This window comes from Camelus bactrianus, chromosome 27 (assembly GCF_048773025.1).
Source record: "Camelus bactrianus isolate YW-2024 breed Bactrian camel chromosome 27, ASM4877302v1, whole genome shotgun sequence".
NCBI classification, from domain to species: Eukaryota; Metazoa; Chordata; class Mammalia; order Artiodactyla; family Camelidae; genus Camelus; species Camelus bactrianus.
In genome coordinates, this window is record NC_133565.1 from 33,486,830 (window position 1) to 33,506,720 (window position 19,891).

Consider the following 19,891-nt stretch of genomic DNA (forward strand, 5'->3'; position numbering starts at 1 on the left):
TTCCTGGTGCAGAGTTTGTAATAAGGCTCTGGTGATTTTAAAATCGGGTTTGAGAACCACTGGCCTAGAAGGCAAGTGCTTGAGTCTTTTAGTTTTGGAATAGATGTTTGGCATTGTGTGTGTGTCCCAACCAAAAGTCATAAGCCAGCTAAGGCCACCAGGCCAGAGGAAGTGCTAGGAAATGCTCGTCCGCTGTTCCTACAGACTGAGGCCCAGGTAGCACAGCCACACACCTGTCACTCTGCTTCCTCGGTGAAATGAAAACACACTTTTGTTCTCAGAGAGCTGCATTCTGTGCAGGAACCCTCATTTAAATGAACGGTCTTGGTAACAGAAACGTGAGGAGGAACGCAGTTCTGTGAATTCCGCCTCGTGCCTTCCTTCCCAGCAAACGCTGGCTCCTTTGCCCCGCAGGAAGGACCTCGGTGGGGGGCACAGGGCCCCACCCTTCAGTGTAACCCCCTCCGGCAGAGCACAGCAGCCGAGAGACTCAGAGCCAGGCCTGGACGGGAGGTTCTTACCTGAGCAAAAGGAGGTCGGACACTAACTGGGGACACAGTGCCTTTCCCATGCTGGTCCCTGAGCGTGACAGGGTGGGAGCAGGAGAGAGAGGAGGATGGTGGTGCCTCACTGCAGAGGACCGGATCTGCAGCAAAACCGACAGATCCCTCCCGCTCTTCCATCAGCCCCCTCAGAAAAAGCATAGCTGCTGGCCAGGGCTCTGTGTGTGTGTGTGTGTGTGTGTGCACTTGTCAAGCAGCTATAGGGGCACCTGGCCAGCCTCTCTGTAGGTTCAGCCCCTCTGGCCAATCCCCATGTCTGTCCTCAGGGCACCTCTCAGGGCATGAGCAGGCTGGGCGGGGGACGTCGGGCTGGGGCACAGTCTAGGGGAGCGGGTGGCTAGCGCCTTTGCTCCAGCGAAAGACTGGAGTCAGGGAAAAGATGGCATTCGCTGGAGAGATTAAGGCTGAAAAAGGGAGTTTGGCTTGAGGTGGCATTCCAGGCTGAGAATGAAGACGCAGCTGTGAGGGGGCTTTGGAACCAGGAGGGGAGCCGCCGGCTCTCCAGGGGCTTGGGCTGTGTCCCCCTGGGCTGCCGGGAGGCTCTGGAGAAACCACCTCCCGTGTGGCCGGTGTGCCTGGAGCGAGGGGAGCCGTGGGGGACAGGCCCAGGGACTGAGCCTGTTAGAGAGTTCACCTTCATGTCTGCAAAGTCCGTTACACCCCGACCGCCTGCTTCCCGGCGTGGAAGCCCCGCAGCCCCCTCCCGGGGCGCCCGCTCTCCGGCCCTCGCAGCCTCTCTTCCCGTCAGACAGTCCTGCGCCTGCCCTCACGCGCCCCCCGGAAACACACTGCCCACCGCAGACCGCAACTCCAGCAAGCTGTTTCTGTTGCAGCTGTATTACCTACGCCCTCACCCCAACGCCCCATCGGACTTGATCCTGACCTCACGGTGAAGCAGCACCTTCCTGCTGTCCGGTGAGGGCGTCTGTCCGCTGTGAGTGTCCTCAGAGAAGGAAATCCTTTAACGGCTGAGGAACCTGGGTGAGAGGAGGGTTCCGGCAGGTAGAGGAAGGAGGTCAGACATTGGTCTGTCACTCTTCTTCAGTTCATTCAGCCTTGAAGTTCTCCTGAGCCCCTGGGTGCCCAGCCCCGTGCCGGATCCGCCGGGATGGACACAGGGAATGAGGGACGGGGCCGTGTTCTCGGAAGCACAGTCTGCCTGGGGAGGCAGGGGGTGCACGTGCTAACGGTGGGACGACCACTTAGAACAACCCCCATGGGTTGGTGGTAGAGAATGTGGCACAAACTACGTCTCTGAAGTTGAGTACACCTACATGGGCTGGGCTTGGGAGATCAGGGAAGGCTTCTTGGAGGAGGAGGAGGAGAAGGAAGACAACTGGGGTAACTTACATCCTTTTGGATGAGCTCAGCATAAACTATGCAGGCAGCGGAGATCAGCTCGTCGGCGTCAAGGTCGATGAGGCTGTTGCAGGCCTGTGTTGGGGAAGGTGGGTCAGAAGCAGGTCTCCCTGGGCACAGTCTGGCACAGGTCGCAACTGGCCGCTTCAGGGGAACAAGGCCACTGCTCTTGGCGGTCTCTGGGGCCTCGTGATCTCTCCCCAGCCAGCCTGGCACAGTGCCTGAAACTTTACCATTGGAATTTTAAATTTTGGAAATGTGGTAAATGTGGTTTTCACACTGAGCTCTAGGGAGTCCTGAGGTCCCATGGAGTGTTTCATGGGCTTCTAGGGGACTTGCTTTATGATTGGAGTACCACATAAAATTTTTTTGAACAAAGACTTCAGTTGTTTTTTCAGAAATGTTGACAAACTCTAGGTCTTTTGTAACAGGATTACCCTAGGGCCAAAGGGTTAACTGTCAGTCCGTCAAGTGTGACAGTTAAGAACCATTCAGGGCCTCAGTTTCCCCATATGCTAAACAGGGGTACCGATGAGGTGGTTATCAGCCCCCGGGGTCAGGCTTGTCATGAGGCTTAAACAAGCTGGTCTGTCAGAGCGCCTGGCACAGTGATCGGGGATGTCAGCTTTCATCACTATGCCCGTCCAGGGGCAGAGGGGCCACTGGAGCCCAGGGCTCTTCTGCAGGGATGGCGTGGGGGTGAGGAGCTGGTGGGGCGGGGCTGGACCCGAGGGTGCTCTTACCAGGAGGATGTCGTCGCCTGTCATGCTCTCCTGCAGCACCTGCTCCCGCACCATCTGCAGCATGCTGTAGGCCACCAGCACCTGGAAGTTCCTGCAGGGCTTCCCTGTCAGCAGTACCTGCAGGAGGCGGCGGGGGAGCCTCAGCCTGGGCGGTGGCCTGAGGCTGCAGACGCCCTAGGGGTGGGGAGGCTCCCACCACGCCCACGCCCCGTCAGCCCATGGGGCCTGCTGCTACTGCTGTGCTCGGCCCTAAAGTTGTTCATTCAGCCTCTGGGGTTCTGGGCATTGTGCTTTCTGTCAGGGAACTCTGAGAAAAAGGCTTCAGGGAATTCGCTGGATAGAGGGAGGGAGGAGGGAGAGAGAGCAAGAGAGGGAAGCAGGGAAGGAGGGAGCAAGGCAGGGAGTGAGAAGAGAGAGAGAAGGGCAAGAGTGACTGGGTAGCTCGCTGTAGCGTTTGAGTGGAGCTTTGGCAAAGCAATGGTTGATGGGAAGTCAGCAATCCAGGGGTGTCACCAAAGGCCTGGGGGTGCGCATGGACTTAAGCATGTGGAGACCAGCAGGCTAGGAGGGAAGGGTGAGGTGGGGAGGGTTGACTTGTGGGGCACTGAATGCCAGGCTGAGCGGTGGGTCGGGTCCTCCAGGCAGTGGCGGCCACTGGGCAGGGCAGCGGGGGGAGGTTCATCTGCTGTGGTTGGGGTCAAAGGACTGCGGTGTGACCTGTCTTTGGGGGCCCCACCTTCTCCAGGAGTAGGGGCTTGGAAGCAGCAGCACTGGGGGGAGGGGAAGACAGAGGAAGAGGTGGCGGGGGGAGTGAGAGCAGCAAGAGGCCCTCGCACAGGCAGAGGGCAGGGAGGCTGCGTGCGGACCCCTCCTGCCCGCCCTGCCCTGAGAAGGTGCAGCGGTGGGAGCGGATGAACAGGTGGACCAGCTGCTGCCTGAGGTCTTCCGACAGGGCAGAAGCAGGGGCCCCACTGAACTCCACCCAAAGCCAGCAATAAAGGGAGGCAAAGGAGAGGGCTCCCCTGCCACCTGCCCAAGGGGTGGGGCCTGCCCTCCGCCCCACGGGAGCCCCTCACCTCCCAGAGCCTCCAGATGTCGTCGAAGGACTTGAAGGCACGTTGAAAGCAGAGACAGAACCAGGGGAAGAGGGACTGCACGGCCCCAGCACCCTTCCCTTCTGCGGGGAGAGGGGCGGGACGCCAGTCAGGGGCCACGGTCGGGGGTGGAGGGGGCAGGAGGTAAAGCAAAAGCCCACCCGAGAGGCTGCACCGCAAAGCCGGTAAACGCGCCTTGGGAAGTTTTTAAAAACCTGGCTGTCACTTTTCCACCTGCCCCTGCAGACTGTTTAGGGTGGACTTTTCAGCTGTCCAGGCCCAACCCCATCCAGATGAACCCTCCTCCGGGGGCCTGCTCCCCCCCACAGGACGGGGCAGTGCTGCCCCACCATGCCCGCCCTGGTTGTGGGCGGTGGCCAGCAGCAGACGGGGGCGCTCACTTAAGTGCTCGGCGAACACGGGGTCCAGGAAGCTGATCAGGTTGTTGAGCATGTCGAGGTTCTTGCCCACCCCGATGTTGATGACACAGCTGTGCTCCTGGGGAAGACGGGCGGGAGGGAGGGGCGCCCTTGGAGAATAGTCATCAGCTCCCCAGCTCTGGAGGCCTGGTGTGTGTCTGGCTCCAGGCTGGGCCCATGTCTCTGTATGAGTCTGGGTGTCAGCGGATGTCTGTCTGCAAACACACACACATTATGTCTGTGTGCGACGTGTGTGTGTGTGTGTGTGTGTGTGTGTGTGTGTGTGTGTGTGGGTGTGTGTGGGGGATGCGGAGATGTCTCAGGTGTGGCTCAGTGCAGTGAGCCCAGTTATTCTTCCAGACACACAGCATGGGCCTGAACCAGTCGGGACAAGGAAAGAGCAGAATGCATGTCGCTGCAGGGACGGAGAGAGGGATGGGGCTGGGTTCTGGGCAGCCTCTCACAGATCATGAGGAAAGCCTTTCCAGGAAGAGAGTTCCAGGGAACAGCACCTTCAGAAGCCCTCAACCTCACAGGGTGGGAACACGAGTCCCTGGTGGGCCTGGATGCAGGTCACGTGAAGGTAGCAGTGAGAGACAAGACTGAAGACGGAGGCCTTGAATGTCTGTCTGAGGTTATTGGATTTTATTCTGGAGGCCGTGGGGAGCCATGGAGGACTTGCAGGAGTAGAGCCATGTTTGGGAGCGGAATGCCAGGAGAGGGTGCCCACACTGGGCCTTGCCAGACCTCTCAAGGTGTGACAAGAGCTGGACCCAGGGTATCATTATCCCCCTTCTCAGCTCCGACAGTCATCACCTCCCACCCAGGACATGCCCCACTGGGGTTGGCGTTGCCTTTCTCTAGGAAAGGCTCCTCTGGGACTCAGAGGGCTGTTTCAGGGCTGGAGGAAACGGCTGGGGCTGCCAGTGCCTGCTTAGCCTCAAGGGGTTGTTTGAGGAATGAGGGGGTTCCCTCAGCCAAGCCCAGCCCTCACCGTTTTCTGTAGGAAGAACTGGAAAAGCCAGAAGGTCTCATGGTCATGTTCTACCATCAGCTGGAAAAGCATCACCATCTCATGGAAGCCCTGCTGGTACTCTGGGGTGGAAGGAGGCCAGTGAGGAGGGGCTGGGTGGGAGAGGAGGAGCCTGGGCTTGGGGTGGGGCCAGTCCCAGGAGGGAGCTGAGAAGACTGGGCAGTGGCGCACCTGCCTGGGTGTTGCAGACGTAACTCAGGAGCAGGATCTTCTCCAGCCTCTTCTTATCGATAAGGACGTTGCCCAGGGGGTCTTTGTCATAGAGTTTCTGGATGTCATGTGCTAGGTTGGGGGCAAAGGATGGGGAGGGGGTGGCACCAGATCACCTCCAGCAGAAGGTCCAAGGCTGAGTTTATTCCCCTCAACCCAAGAGGGTAGGACCCAGAACATCCTGGGAAGAGGGCTGTGAAAACATCAGCCCACCGGGCTGTACCCTCCCCACCACGTAAGCTGCCTGGGTGTTTTCCTGCCTCCAAATCTTCAACCAGGCTGTACCCTCTGACCCACCCCTGTTCGATTCAAATCCAACCTAGCTCAAGGCCAGTGGGGAAGAGATGTAGACAAACCAGCAGGAACAGTCTACACCCAGGGGTACACAGTGCTGGGCATCTAGGGACACCCGGTAGAGATGGGCAGGTGGACTAACCAAGGTTTAGCCGACAAAATTCCTGATACATGTCAGGGCAGCTCCCAGGAACAGGGACCTACCCCACAGATGTGACCGAGGGTGGGCAGGGACTTCCAATCCTGCCCTCTGCCCAGCCCGCCCCTCCCCCGCACTGGGCTCACTGATGTTATTCCGAGTCTCTGTGAAGTTCCGGTGCAGGTTTTCCAGAAGGGGCTGGATCTTCTCGTACATCTGGCATAAGGCCTCGTAGTTCTTCCTGTGAGACCACAACTGAGGCTGAACGAGGCAGCCTCCCCCTCCAGGCGAGTCAGGAGTCCCCCTTGCCTAGGCAAGCGCCCGCTACGTGTGATGCCTCCCGGCACCTCTGTCCCCACCTCCAACCGTCCTCTGATGTGCACCCTGGAGTGCGGCGTACAGACAGTTTAACCTCCTGGCTCGGCAGTCTGACCACTGTGCCTGAATCCTGGATCCACAACTTAAGAACTGGGTGTCTGCCACCAGGGTCAGGGCTTGGGGACGTCACCTTCCTCTCTAAGCCTCAGTTCCTCTCCTGTAGAACGGGGATGACACTGGCACCGAAGCCTCAGAAGTGGAGGGATTGGATGAGGCAGTGTTTTGTGCACATCGTTAGAATGAGCTGAGATGGTGTCGTAGGCTGAGTGGTGACCCCACAAATATGTCCACACCCCACCTCCTGGAACCTGTGAATGTGACCTTATTTGGAGAAAGGGTCTTTGCAGATGTAATGGAGTTAAGGATCTTGAGATGAGATCATTCTGGATTACCCAGGAGGGCCCTAGATCCCCTGCTGCCCCGGATTACTCTCTGGCTGGCCCGTGTGTGAATCTTCGCCGCCTCAGGAAGGCTGCACAGGCCCTAGGGGTGGACGGCTGGGCTGGGCTGGGGGGCAGAGCGAGGAGCTGCTGGGACCAAGCCCGTGCGGGCAGTGTGTGGACTGGTAAATGGGGCTGGGCAGGTCTAGGGGGGTGGGCTGGGGGAGGGGGCGGATGCCCGCCGGGTGCCGGCCCTGAGTCAGAGTGAGAAGTCTGTGTGCAGGACAGTCTGAACCTGCCAGGCTGGTGTGCGCGTGCCCGCCCTCCTGCACTGCCACCCACCCTCCCTGACAGGGTCTGGAACGTTCTACCTCCTTGTGCTGTCCACCGTGAGCCGCTCATCCTGGGAACTCTGCCATGAGTAGTAGCCGGTGAGGAACTTCCACGCTTCTGTCCTCACCACGGGGTGCAGACCCTGGGGTGGGGGAGGGAGGTGAGAGGACAAGGGCCCCCCAGATGCCTGCCCAAAGGGCCCCTCCCCCAACGCCATGCCCCCCAGGTCCAGGGTAAGGCCAAAGGTAGCTTGGGGCCTTACCCTTTCCAGGATGTTAACACAAATGAAGTCTCGTGACTTGGCCAAGTGACCATTCTCATCAAAGAAGCCATCCCATTCTGTCTTGTCAATGGGTGGTTTTCTCTTCACCTGGCAAGGACAGTCACCTCAGCCTTCCGCTAGGAACCTTTGGCTTTTCTTTAAGTGTGATTTTTCAAATGATATACTCTGGATTTTGCAACATGAATCAAAGTTCACAGCCCCTGACGCACTTCTGGAAATTTATCCTGAGGAAATTACTGAAAGTATATAGAAAAATGTTGTATGCGCAATGATTTTCATCGCACACTGCTTACCAAAATGAAAAATGCTAGTGCTCTCTGAATGTTGTGCAGTAAGGGAATAGCTAAGTAAACTGTGGTTTATATGTTCAATGGAATATTGTAGGCATTTAAATGGATGCTTACAAGGAATGAATAATAATCTGGGAAAATACAAATGTTAACTGGAAAAAGCAGGAAGCAAAATTGTGTGTTCAGTGTCTAGTCCCTCTGCACTGTGCTCCGAGCATGTCCGTCGTGTGCTGTGGAGCCCGCTCCTTGTGTTCTTTCGTAGTGATGAACCACTAGAGAAATTCTGTTAGAAAAAAGATTGAAAAAAAAAACCCACCTAAAAACAAAACAGTGATTCTCTTTGATGATAGGATTGTAATTTTTCCCTTTTTCTTGTATTTTCAAACTTTTCTATAATAATATATGCTGCTTTGATAATGGAAGAATATGAAGTAAGCACTAACTAAACACATTCATGAGCTCCATGCTACCTTTCCCAGCAGAGTAAACCAGTGCCTCACAAGGGCTGGTTCACACAACATAAGGGGTGCGGGTGCGTGTGCGTGTGTGTGTGTGTGTGTGTTGGGGGAAGGTGAGTGCATTGCAGGCAAAGTAATTAAAAATGCTCATAAAACAATAATTAGGAGTTGAATTCCTGTTGGAGTGGGAGCGGACTCCTAGAGGAATCTTGCACTGGAGAAAATACCGTGAAGCGCCACCTGCAGACGTGGAAGTGCTGATGGGCAGGGCTTGGCAGGTGACTGGACAAGTCTGGTGTGTGTACTCCCAACTTCCCACTAGTATAGACCTGAATGTGCACGTGTGTGACTCAAATTTAAATTTGCATACACGTCACCTGAGGATCTTCTTACACTGTGGATTCTGACTGAGGTCTGGGGTGGGGCCTGAGATGATGCATTTTTAACAAGGTCGCAGGGGATGGCTGATGCTGGCTCACTGCCCACGTGTGTAGAAAGGTGTTAGAAGTAAGACAGCCCTGGAAATTAAAAATTAGAGCCCACAGGCCCACGTCTGGGATAATTTCCACTTGCTCGGTGTTCTGTAGGGACAGATCGAGCAATTTGCTTGAATAACTCATACACGCTCCATCTTCTGAACCAAAATAGGATACACGGGCCCAAGAAGGCACAAAAAATCTTGATGTTGGCCTTACCTTAGGAAGCAGGGTCTACCCCAACACTGCCACACCCCAGCTGCCCAGACACTGTCATCAGAGCTGATCAGAACCAGGCTTCCCGCCCCCGACAGCCGTCAGGTTCTCCCCGCCTACACTCAGTCAGAGGCTGCCACACTCAGCAGGAAGCGGAGGGGAACAGGCAGGGCCGGGCTGTGTCCCAGGATCCTTACTCAGAAGGGGGATTGCATGGACTTTAGAAATATATTTCCTTATGAATTTTAGTCAGTTGGTCAATTTCTACAATAAAGACACTTTGGTTTTGATGGGGATCTGATTAAACCTACAGATCAACTTGTGGGGAATTGATAACACTATTGAGTGTTCTGACCCCTGGACACAGAATATTTCTCCATTTATTTAGGTCTTTTAAAATTTCTCCCAGCAGCGTTTTGTGGTGTTTTTTGATGTGTTTGTCATCTATTTTGTCAGATTTACCCCTAAGTATTTCATTTTTTGGATGCTATTGTAAAAGGTGTTATTTTTAAACTGTTAACTTCTGACTGTTCATTGCTAGTGTGTACAGATACAGTGGATTTTTAGGTATTGATCTTGTATCCTACAACCTTGCTAACCTCACTTATTAGTCCCAGTAGCCTTTTTTTTCAGTAGATCCATAGGATTTGATGCATAGGCCAAGGATCAGCAAACTACAACCCATGGACCAAATTTGGTTTCCAACCTGTTTTCTAAAATAAAGTTTTATTGGCACACAGCCATGCCCTTTCACTCATGTGTTGTTTGTGGCAGCTTTCATGCTTCAGTGGCAGAGTTAAGCACTCGCAACAGAGATGTCCGGCCCACAGAGACAAAATTACTTACTGTCTTGGCCTTTACGAAAAAAGTTTGCCAACCCTGAGATAGATGATCATGATTTGTGAATAAAGGCAGTTTCACTTCTTCTTTTCCAGGCTGGATGCCTTTTATTTCTTTTTCATGTTTTATGCACTGCCTCGAGCTTCAAGGGCAATGTCGAATAAAAGTGGTGAGAGCAGACATCTTTGCTTTGTTCCTAATCTTAGAGGAAAAGCATGCGGGTTTTCAGGATTCGGCAGGATGTTAACTGTAGGCTTTTTGTAGATGCCCTTTATCAGGTTGAGGAAGTTCCCTTCTATTCCTAGTTTGCTGAGGGTTTTTATCAGAAATGGATGTTGGAGTTTTTCAAATGATGTTCTGCATCTATTAAAATGATCATACAGTTTTTCCTTTTTTAGTTGGTTAATGTGGTAAATTATATTGAATTATTCTGAATGTTAAATCATTCCTTGGATAAACCCCACTGGTGATGTATTATCCTTTTTATACATCATTGGATATTATTTGCTAAAATTTTATTTAAGATTTTTGCATCAATATTCATGAGAGATACTGGTCTATAATTTTGGTAATGTCTTTGATTTTGGTATCAGGGTAATGCTGGCTTTATAGAATAAGTAGAGATATATTTCTGCCTTTTAATTTTTAAGAATAGTCTGTGTAGAATTGGTATTATTTCTTTTTTCAGAATTTGGTGTAACTCACCACTGAAGCCATCTAGGCCTGGAGTGTTTCTTGTGGGAAGATTTTTAACTACAAATTCAACTTTTTATTAGATTGAAGGAGGGTGTCAGAAGAAATTGTTTTATTTTTGACTTTTAAACTAGAGATTTAAAGGAACAGGACATTTTACTTCTATTCACTTTGAAAGATAGAAAAGCAGGAAAGAACAAGGAATCAATAAAAGCATAAAGCATAAAAATGATAGAAACTCAAAGAAATCGATTATCAATGCATTAAATTCCCTTATTAGTTGTAAACACTTAAAAAGCACTCGATGGTACTCGAAGCACCTTATATTTACAGACTTGTTTGACCTGCACAGCCACCTGTGAGGTGGGTGGAGTTGTTCCGCTGTTTTACGTGTTAGGCAACCAGAGCCCTAGAGGGTTCATCTGTGTATCTGAAGTCACGCAGTAAATATCAGAGCTGAGATCCGAACCAGGGCTGTTTGGTGCAAGAGCCAGGGTGATCAACCCTAATGCCAGGCCGCCAGGGAGTGTGAAAGACAAGGATGTTCGGCTTGAGTAAAAGATACACACGATACACACCCTACCTCAGCTGTTAACACAAGGTACACCTTAACGAGAAATGCCATGGGAAGACGAAAAAATAAATGACGAACAAAGACAGGAAAAAAGGGTCAAATACAATGAAAGGAGGCAGAGTCATCAAAGTAATTTGCACAGAAGACCATAATAAAAGACACGGCATCAACACAATAAGGCAGAGATAATTAGGAACATCACAAAAGGCATCTGCCGAGTGCTCAGAGAATTTGCATTACTGAACCTCCACCTGCAACAGCTGGCCATCTGCCTACTTCGCCATGGCTGAATTTGTTTATAGAAAGCCCTGACTTCTCCTTCCAGCAAACTCCTTTTCTCTTTGCCCACCACCTCCCTGTCTCTCACCAAACCCAAGCAAACTACAGGCCACCCACAAGAATATCTAAGACATTTGTTAGCAAGCCACGGACAAGCACCAAAACCCTGGCCACCTGCCGAGGGCTGACGGGAAGTCCCCTCCCTCTTTTCACCACTGCGTCCACATCACCTGTCTACACCAGACATCGCAGAATCTGTGTCTGGGGTCCTTCAAAGTAATGGAGATCGTCAACTCAGTGGCCTCTCAAATCCATCTTCATTCTCTTGTATTCCTCCATTCCTTGCTCCACCAACCAATAATGCCCTGCCCACAGGCTGGGTGCAATGCCCTGTAATCCAGGAGGAGCCCTGGTGGTCTGGGAGGCGCTGGGTACTCTTCATCCTTGCAGGAGCTCCTGTCCTCATCTCCTGGGGAGGGCACGGCTAGCTAGAGCAGGTGCAGACCTCTCCCCTGACCTGTGTGGTGCGCCTAAGCAGGTTCAAGCTCTCCACCAGCAAACCTGGGGGAACCTTGTTCACCCTTCCCCCTGGAGAAGGGGCCAGAGGTGGGGGCCATAAATGGTTCGGTCACTCTAACAGCTTCCTACTGCTCGAGGCCTTGGCTAGAGGCATACATCTCCCCACCCTTCTTCCCCCTCTGCATCGTTGGCTTTAAGGATTTTCTCCAGTATTTTTAGTAAAATAGGGAAGCCACTGGAGGATAAGGAAAACTTTCCACGAGGATTTGATGCCATGTTGCTCTGAATACTCATAGCAACAGAGCCCCCAAGAAAGCCTCAGTTCACCTGGGGGACAAGACATACTCCCAACAGTAACCATGTCAGTGGTTCTTACCAAGGGGAGAGGGGGTGGCCCACGGCGGGCAGGCAGATTAAGGAGGGGGGGTGGGGGACGTGTGCAACTTGGAAGTTATTCAGGTAATTTTTACCAACCCAGGTGTGGGGTGTGTGTCCTCATATAGCATAGTTATCTTTAAACATGGCTTAAACCCATGGTTCTCTGTTACCTGCACGTGAGAATCAGCTGGAGGGCTTGTTAAACCACAGATGGATGGGCCCCACCCCAGAGATTCTGGTTCAGAAGATCTGGGGCTCGAGAATCCGCATTTGTTACAAGTCCCCCGTTGACGCAGATGCTGCAGGCTCAGGCCGCACCCTCGGGGAACCCCTGATTTAGCAGACGGACTCCACAGCCCGGGTTTAAACACCGGCGCTGCCACGTGCCAGCTGCGGGGCTGCAGCCAGGTTGCTCAGTCCCTGTGCCTGAATCTTCTCATTTATGCTATGAAGACAGCAGCATCGTCTACCTCCCAGAGCTAGGATGAGGCTGACTATAAATAAAGCATTCAGAACTGTCATTGTACATCGTAAATGCTATGTGACAGTTTGTTGTTTTATTATTGTCCTTCTCTGAGTTCAGAGAAATGAAGAGAGGTATAAAGAAAATTCAAATGAAGGCCTGGTGATAATCTGCAGTAAAGCAATAACATTTTAAACTCAGGGAGGGGCACGCCCTTTTGCATTTCTGCTTTTTTATGTATCACTCTCTAAATCACCGTGATTAATGAGACTCAAGATTGGTTAAGGTCATTATAATTAGTTACTGTGATTTTGAAAAATATACTGTGTGGAAAATTCTATCTACAGAGGCTGAATTCAAATGAATTGTGTGTCTTATTAATTGGACGTGGAACCAGTACTAACAGAAGCATTACTGCCACCTGGTGGCAGTATACCAAAATTGTTGGTAAAAGCACAGCATCTTTAGGACTGAACTTGAAAACCCAGGACTGATTAAATTTAGAATGTCACATACAGCAAAAAATTAACTTAGAGAGAAGGGTGAAAAGGGACCTTGTTTTTCAGTCCTGTCGTTGGTGATGATGCTGAGACCAAGGTTTAAGCTACCCTGTTCCACCTTCTAGGCCAGCCCAGGGGTCTAGTCCTCTCCACCCAACAGGGGAAAACGGCCTCAATGCAAACCAGAGGTTGGGGAGAGAGGGACTTGGGGCCCATGAAGCGCACCCACCAGGATGAAGGAGGCCGACTGCCTGGCAGAAAGGCTATTTTCAGGAGAGAGGGTGGTCATGGCCCCCGCTGGCTGTCTTCAAAGCAGCCTCCGACCAGAGCCCTGAATGATGCTTTAGTTAAGCAGGGGAAGGTGATCTTCCCTTTGGGGGATGAGTTGCATTCCCAGGAGGAACTGGGCCTCTTCTGACCTCTTATGCTGGAACAGAGCCAGCCAGTGTGTGTCACAAAGCCCCCTGGAATCTGCATCACAGTGACCTGGGAACATGGGAGCACTCAGCTTTGGAGCTAAGACACACCCGAGAACCAAGGGGACTAAACCTACCAGTCAGCCAGAAGAATCATAGTACTTAGAGGATGTGCAGTGGGGGTGGGGATCAGAGGACATGGAGACCAGTGCACTGGGCTGGTCAAGGAGGGCTCCCTGGGAAAGGTGGCCCTGAAGCCTTTCTCCCTATCTTTGGCTCTCCCTCCTCTGGGCTCACTTCAGTTGTTATCCGGCCAGACTAGTACCCAGACCTGGAGAACATCGAGAGCAGGAGCTTCAGATTTCTCGGGTGCCACTTCTGGAGACAGAATCAGAATGTCTGGGCTGGGGACCTGGGGAACTGTATTTTGAAAACCCTCCTTGGTGACTCAGATCAGGTATTTGGATGGTAGTTTCAAGGGGTACAGATCAGTTTCATTTATCTTTGTAACCAGAGCACATAAGACAGCGCCCAAGTGACCGAATGAATACTTTAACTGGAGAGTAAGTGAGGCTATCTTAGATCTCATCCTTCTTTCCTCTCTGTACGTATGACAGGGCCTTCTAAACATGCCCCACCTGCCCGCCTGCCCTGAGTTCCTTAGGCCGGGGTCAGTGTCTGCCTTGTGCTTTCCCCGCTCAGTGCTGGCCCCCCCTCCTGGCCCTCGGTAGGTGCTCAGTGTCTGCTGAATGAATCTGAGGAGCTGGCTCCTCTCAGCTCCAGCACCACGGGTTCTCCACCTTAAGCATCACCTGCATTTCTACTCAGGTCCCGGCCGTTAAAGCCATCTGGCTCTGAAGCATCCTTAGTCATTAGGAGAGGATAGTAATTAGACCAACCAAATTGGAATTAGGAGCTTGGAACTGGAATCTGGACTCTGACCTCAAATGTGGATGTTCCCCCATTCTGAGCCATGGATCCCCCAGCCATGAAATCAGAATATAGTCAACCTCTGGCTTGCACATCCTTGTTAACATAACGAATCACAGTCCATATGGAAATCTTCAGTGGACACAATTCACAGTCTCATTTACTGTTACTGTTCTGCTAGTTTGCAGCACTGCGGGGGGGCCTTTTAAATCAAAACGCTTTATTCTCTTTATTCCATCCCAACCTAGGAAAGCGTGACAGCCTCTTCCCCTTGATCTGCTGCCTCTAGGTCTTTGTGGAGCAGGAGGTGGGGCGGCTTTGAAGGGGGGAGGGGTGGAAGAGGGGTGGGCAGCCTGCCACTGCAGGGTGCCTTCCTTCCGAGTCTAACAAAGCAGATGTCCGGAGCGGGAGGCATGGGGAGGGCATTACTCACCATTTGGGGTTATCTGTGCCTCTGTTCCTCCATATTAACGACATCAACAACTGAGAATTAACTGTAATTTTGCCCTAAGAAGCTGAGGATCAGGCAGGGAGCTGGGAAATCTGAGTGCTAGATCCCACGTGGCTTCTAAAATGCACGTGATGGACATAGATCATCTACTGAAATTCTTTCACCTCTGGCTCCCTGTCTGCACATTGTGGATGATAATCCTTCCCCAAATTAGCCCGTGTAGTTTGGTCATATTACAAAAGCCTCATAGCAGCCACATGGAGGCTTAATACTCAAATGGGACTGCAGGACCCTGTGCTGGAGCAAGAAGGGTTTCTGATCCCTTTTTCTCATTTTTCTGATTCTTATAAAGGGTTTGCATGTGTCAGTCTCATTTTCTCCAGAGTGGAATGGTCCTTACCTTGTCCGTGTACTTGCCTAAGTGCCCAAGTTCTTTAGATTCTCCCGATTTCTTTTACACATTTCATCCTCCTTAATGGGAGCCATTTTCTGCTTTAAATTTCTATACGTGGGGATTCTTCAGGTCACAAGAATCCCAGGTTTTAAAACACTCTTCTTGGCATTGGAGTGTGGGCAAGGGTTGGAGAGATCTAGAATTTGCATCAAAGAAGTCCCAGCCCGTCTTTTCTCTGAGGCTCTGGCTGTCCCTTGGCTGCGGGGCTGCGGTGGGCAGGCGGGAGGGCAGGTTTGGAAGCCGGAGTTGCCGTGGGGTCTCCCCACCAGAGCCTATTGATCTAAGCCTTACAACTCACTGCATGTTTATTTGTAGTTTGTAGCGCTGATCTGTGGTACAGTTCTTCTGAGTTTCTTAAATGGAAGAAGTAGGCAAGGGAACCCCAGTGATACTGGAAACATCCATCAGTCTCCTGTATGGAAATGGTGAGAGGTGAGACGTGCCTGGGAAAGACTCTCTCATCTCAGACTTACCATGTCTGTGCGGTGAGAAGGCTCGTGGGCTTTGGTGCCAGAAAAACGCAGGTTCAAATACTGACCCTGCCACCCACCAGCCACGCGAGCTCGGTGTGCCTGGTGGGAAAGGCCACGTTGTGCACGCTGTCTTTCTACCCCATCTCAGCCGTGTAGGGTGGGCCCTGGGCCTTGCCAGGAGATAGGGCACCCTCACTGTCCGTGCTGGATGTGCCACCTCGCCTCACGTGGGGACGTCTTCCCCTGTCCCAGGTTCAGCGTATGCTCTGTTGTTCTGCTTGAGCATGTGCGTCAGAGGGCGCCTGGCCAGTCCCACTGCCGTGTCTCTGCTCCGTGGGGAGGGAACAGGGTCTTTGCCCGGCCGAGGGGGACTGGTACCTAGCACTGAAGCTGATCCTGCTCTGTCTCTTCTCCGTGTGAGTAAAGCGCTGTTTCCTCCAGTGCCTGTGTGAGTCGTGCCTTTCTTGGTGACCCTCACACCTGTGAACCACAGAGTGGGCTGACATCCTGGGATGGTGGAAGGCATCGCTGTAGTGTTTGCTCTCCTCCACACAGTGAGATTCTTCCCCTGGAGGTAGTAACAGGTGTCATTTGTTTGACACCATCTCTTACCTTTTCTAAGTTTCAGCATCCTGATATGTCCCAGGGTGGGGGGCTAATAATGCCTCATGGACGGGAGAGTAAGGGAAGCAGCGTGTGGGAAGAGCCCGGCGTGGGCTCCGAGCCCCAGCACCACCGTGAGTGTTACCAAGGCCCAGGACGTGTCCATAAAAATCTCTATAAATTAGACTTGAGTCGAGGTGCTGCCGGCTTCCAGGAGGCTTGAAGGAACATCAGTGCAATAGTTCAAAGATCCTGTGGGCCAGACAGTTTCTGCTTCTCTGCCGTTCTCCGGGAGCCTGAGGGCCATGATTACTATAAAAGCCAGTTGAGGCCAGTGTTAGAAACTGAGTGCACTCGCTCCCTTCATGTCAACGCGACGTGACACAACTGTGAAATGCCATGCGCCAGGTCCCTGAACAGTTACCAGGTAGCCCCTTCAAAGGACTCCTACCTGTGCCCGTCTAGACTGGGGCATGCCAGTTCTTGGTATACATCACATGAATTCTGATTTTATTTCACTGCTAAGTGCCAACGATCTTTTATGCTGAAGTGGTTCTTTTCTCTTTGCCCCTCGTTGCGGGGAACAAGGATAGGTTTAGATTTTCGGCAGCAGGTTTTCTGCCCTCGCCCCCCCCCCCCCAGAGCATAGTATTTCCGACAGTGCTGGAGACAGCTGCATGTCACGTGTCACTAGTGAGGGGAGCAGAGGGATGGGGGCTGGAGGTTGAGACAGCTGTCTTCAGAGCAGTAGCCAGCCGCAGTCCCCTCAGCTAGTTGGAGTGCCCGGGGTTATTTGCTGCACTTGGGGCCATCTCCACTGTCTTGGGGAGCCCTTACATGCTCCCCACTTCCCTTCACTCAAGTGTGGATGACACCTCTGTCACCTTCAACCCAGCTGCCGTGCACGGCAGGAATAGCCCTGAGGAGCAACTCTGGGTGGGAGCCACACTGTCAGCAGAAGAGAGGCACTCAGTCCTGGGCGCGGAGGCCGAGTCCCTGCAAGCTCCCTCCTGCTCTGAAGGGGTGCTGCTCCTTGGGGTGGTCATCACTGTTCTCCCCGACTCCTGCCTGCGCCCGGGGGCGCCGCCAAGCACGTGACTCAGATTCTCAGTGAGACCAGGCTGCGTCTTTCATGCTGCCCTGTCTACAGCTCATTCGGCCCCCCGAAGCCCCCTCTTGTCCCTGGACGTCCCAACCACAGCTGCCTTCTACAGGGCACCTGCTGTATTCCTCAGGGGAGGTGCTTTCCGTGTGTCAGCGCCGACCTTGACCACCCTGGAAGGGCAACAGAAGCTCAGAGAGGTTACAGGTTACTGCTTGGGATTACCCAGCTGGTAAGTGGAGGAGCCAGGAACCTCCTCACTCTGCCTAGCTCTCCTCCCAGCCTGGCTGGCCCTGCGCCACACCGAGCTGCTCCCTTGTCCTGTTGGCAGAAGGCGTCTCTGAGCCCCTCGCTGGCTCAGGGGCCCAGCGGGGAGGAGGGGGTTTGCTGCAACTCCTTGTCCAGACTCTAAATTCAGCCTAGAACCAGTGTGCGGTGATGGTTGGGGGAGTCAGTGGGGAAGTGGCACAGCCCAGCGTGTAAGGAGGATGGAAAGAGTGAAATGGAGAGGAAAAAGGACAAGGAATTCCAGCAAACTCCAGGGACTGCTAATGGAGAGAAATAATGTGGCTAATTACATCTCTGAAGGCTATCTGTTCCAAAATGAATTTTTAATGAAAAAATAATGCATTTTCCCTGCGACTTAAATCCAAGAAAGAAGGGAATGCGCAGTGTCTCCCGGCATGGGCAAGAGCAGCTGTGTGTGCCCAGCGGTGCCTCTGACCGCTTCACCTGAGCCCCGTCCCTGCGCCCCTGTCCCTGGAGTGCCCGCAAAGCAGGCCTCCCGCAGATGCCACGAGAACAAGCTGCGGGAACCTCGCGCACACGGGGCTCCAGGAACAGCAGCGCAGACCGAGGCCTGTAAATCTGACTCAGTCACTCTGCAGCAGGGGGCCTTCTCCAGGTGAGGACCTGCTGTCTCCTCTGCCCACTCCCCCTCCATTCTCCCCATCAGGGTTCATGGATCTTAAATCCAGGGCTGTAAAGCTCCTTCTGTGAAATCAAGGCTTATCTGTGGTTTGGGGGGAAATGAGCCCCATTCCTGCCTCTTTCTGGGATAATCTACAGATCAGAATGGGGAGAGAGAGGCATGAGTTTTAGAGTCAAACAGACGGAAGCTCAGACCCCAGTCTTACAACCTTGTGCTGCGTGACCCAGAGCAAGCGATTTAGTTTCCCAGGCTCAGTCTCCTCACCTATGAAATGCGGAAACAGTTTGTACTTCACGGTACTGTTATGAGGTTAAATAACGTCTGTGAAGTGCTCAGCGCAGCGCCCAGCGCAGTCTGAGTGGTGTTTGTGTTGTTACTGTTTGCTACAGAGCACACCCAGTCTAACGTTGAACTTCCCTAGAAACTCTCTCCTGGGACCCCCCGGCCTCGGCCAACCCCTCGTGTCTGGTGTGGCCACCTGGGTCCGGCATCAAGGGCCACAGGGACAGCTGGGATCACTGAGCTTGCTGCTGACCCTTGACCTCAGGTGGGCTGTTGGTCAAAGGCCCGGCTCGCCCTCCGGTGCAGGAGAGGCAGCAAGGCCAGAGCCAGCAGGATGCAAAGGAGAAGGACCAGGACGCTCAAGGGCCCGCTGGAGCCCAGCCCTCCCCGCCCTCGGGCAGCCGGTTCCCTGGGTCATCACTCTTAGCCACACGCTCACCCCTCGGTGGGTTCACATCCCCTGTCACTCAACATTTTCTCTTCATGAAAACTCCAAAATGAAGCACAACATTCCTCAAATTCAGGAGTACACGGGCACCCCTAAATGCAGGGCCACATGCTTCAGTATTCAGTCTTCCATGTATTCAGACCCATGGAAACACAAACAGCCCTATCAGCGTGCACACAAACACACCTATGATACATACTGCAGCACACGCACGCCCACGTGTTTCCCAAAACATGGCGCAGATCAACCCAGGGCACCTCACTTCTATGCCAAACTGGCTTTCTGAAGTATGTATTACAAAGGACAGGCCCGTGTGCAGCGGGGCCCCAGGCCTGCAGTGATGGAGGGGGACACGCCGAGCTGGGCCTGGGCAGGTGAAGGAGGACGCACCGACACCCCAAGTCCTCGAGGAGGAGGAGGTCCCGGTCCCTCCGGACGCCCGCCAGCTCCTCACTGAGCGGGGACACTGGAAATTTTCCTTTCCCACCTCATTCCCTGTTCTTTCCCTTTTCTGGAGCAATTCTATCCTCCAGACCCTGGGAGACTCTGAGGACGCTGGCTCTGCCCTAGTGAGTAGGTCCCTGATTGTTCTGGAGACCAGACCAGACCCAGGAAGCTTATTACTGAGTGGATGCCCCGAAGCAGCGTCAGCTCACGGGTCCTTCTGGGAGGAGCAGGACGCCTGTGGCCTCTGTACCTGTCTTTGAGGCCCGCTTTCCAGGGAGCAGAACATGAGTAGAGGATCTTAATTCCTCTGTGTCTAAACTGTCACTTGTCCAGCTGGGGAGGGCCGCACCTGCGTGCGGTAGCCAGCATTCAGGGCAGAAGAGGTTTCCCAGCCCCAGTCTGGTGTGACTATAAACATGCGACATGGGGGGCAGAAGGTC

At 53.1% G+C, this 19,891-nt stretch overlaps 1 protein-coding gene across 2 annotated transcripts; it reads right to left on the reverse strand.

Annotated features, from left to right (window-relative positions):
• Positions 1-1,507: 1,507 nt before the first annotated feature.
• On the reverse strand, positions 1,508-13,203 carry TBC1D21 (TBC1 domain family member 21). 2 transcript variants are annotated; one of them, XM_045516884.2, is made up of 11 exons: positions 13,144-13,203; positions 7,208-7,315; positions 6,984-7,087; positions 6,001-6,095; positions 5,383-5,493; positions 5,173-5,273; positions 4,161-4,257; positions 3,742-3,842; positions 2,666-2,782; positions 1,914-1,997; positions 1,508-1,540 (listed from the first exon to the last, which is right to left on the reverse strand). In XM_045516884.2, the coding sequence occupies exons 1-11, from the start codon at positions 13,201-13,203 to the stop codon at positions 1,508-1,510; spliced, it is 1,011 nt and encodes a 336-aa protein (XP_045372840.1). The 2 variants fall into 2 exon arrangements, with proteins under 2 accessions (XP_045372840.1, XP_010953585.1); XM_010955283.2 differs by lacking the exon at positions 7,208-7,315.
• Between the last annotated feature and the right edge of the window lie 6,688 nt (positions 13,204-19,891).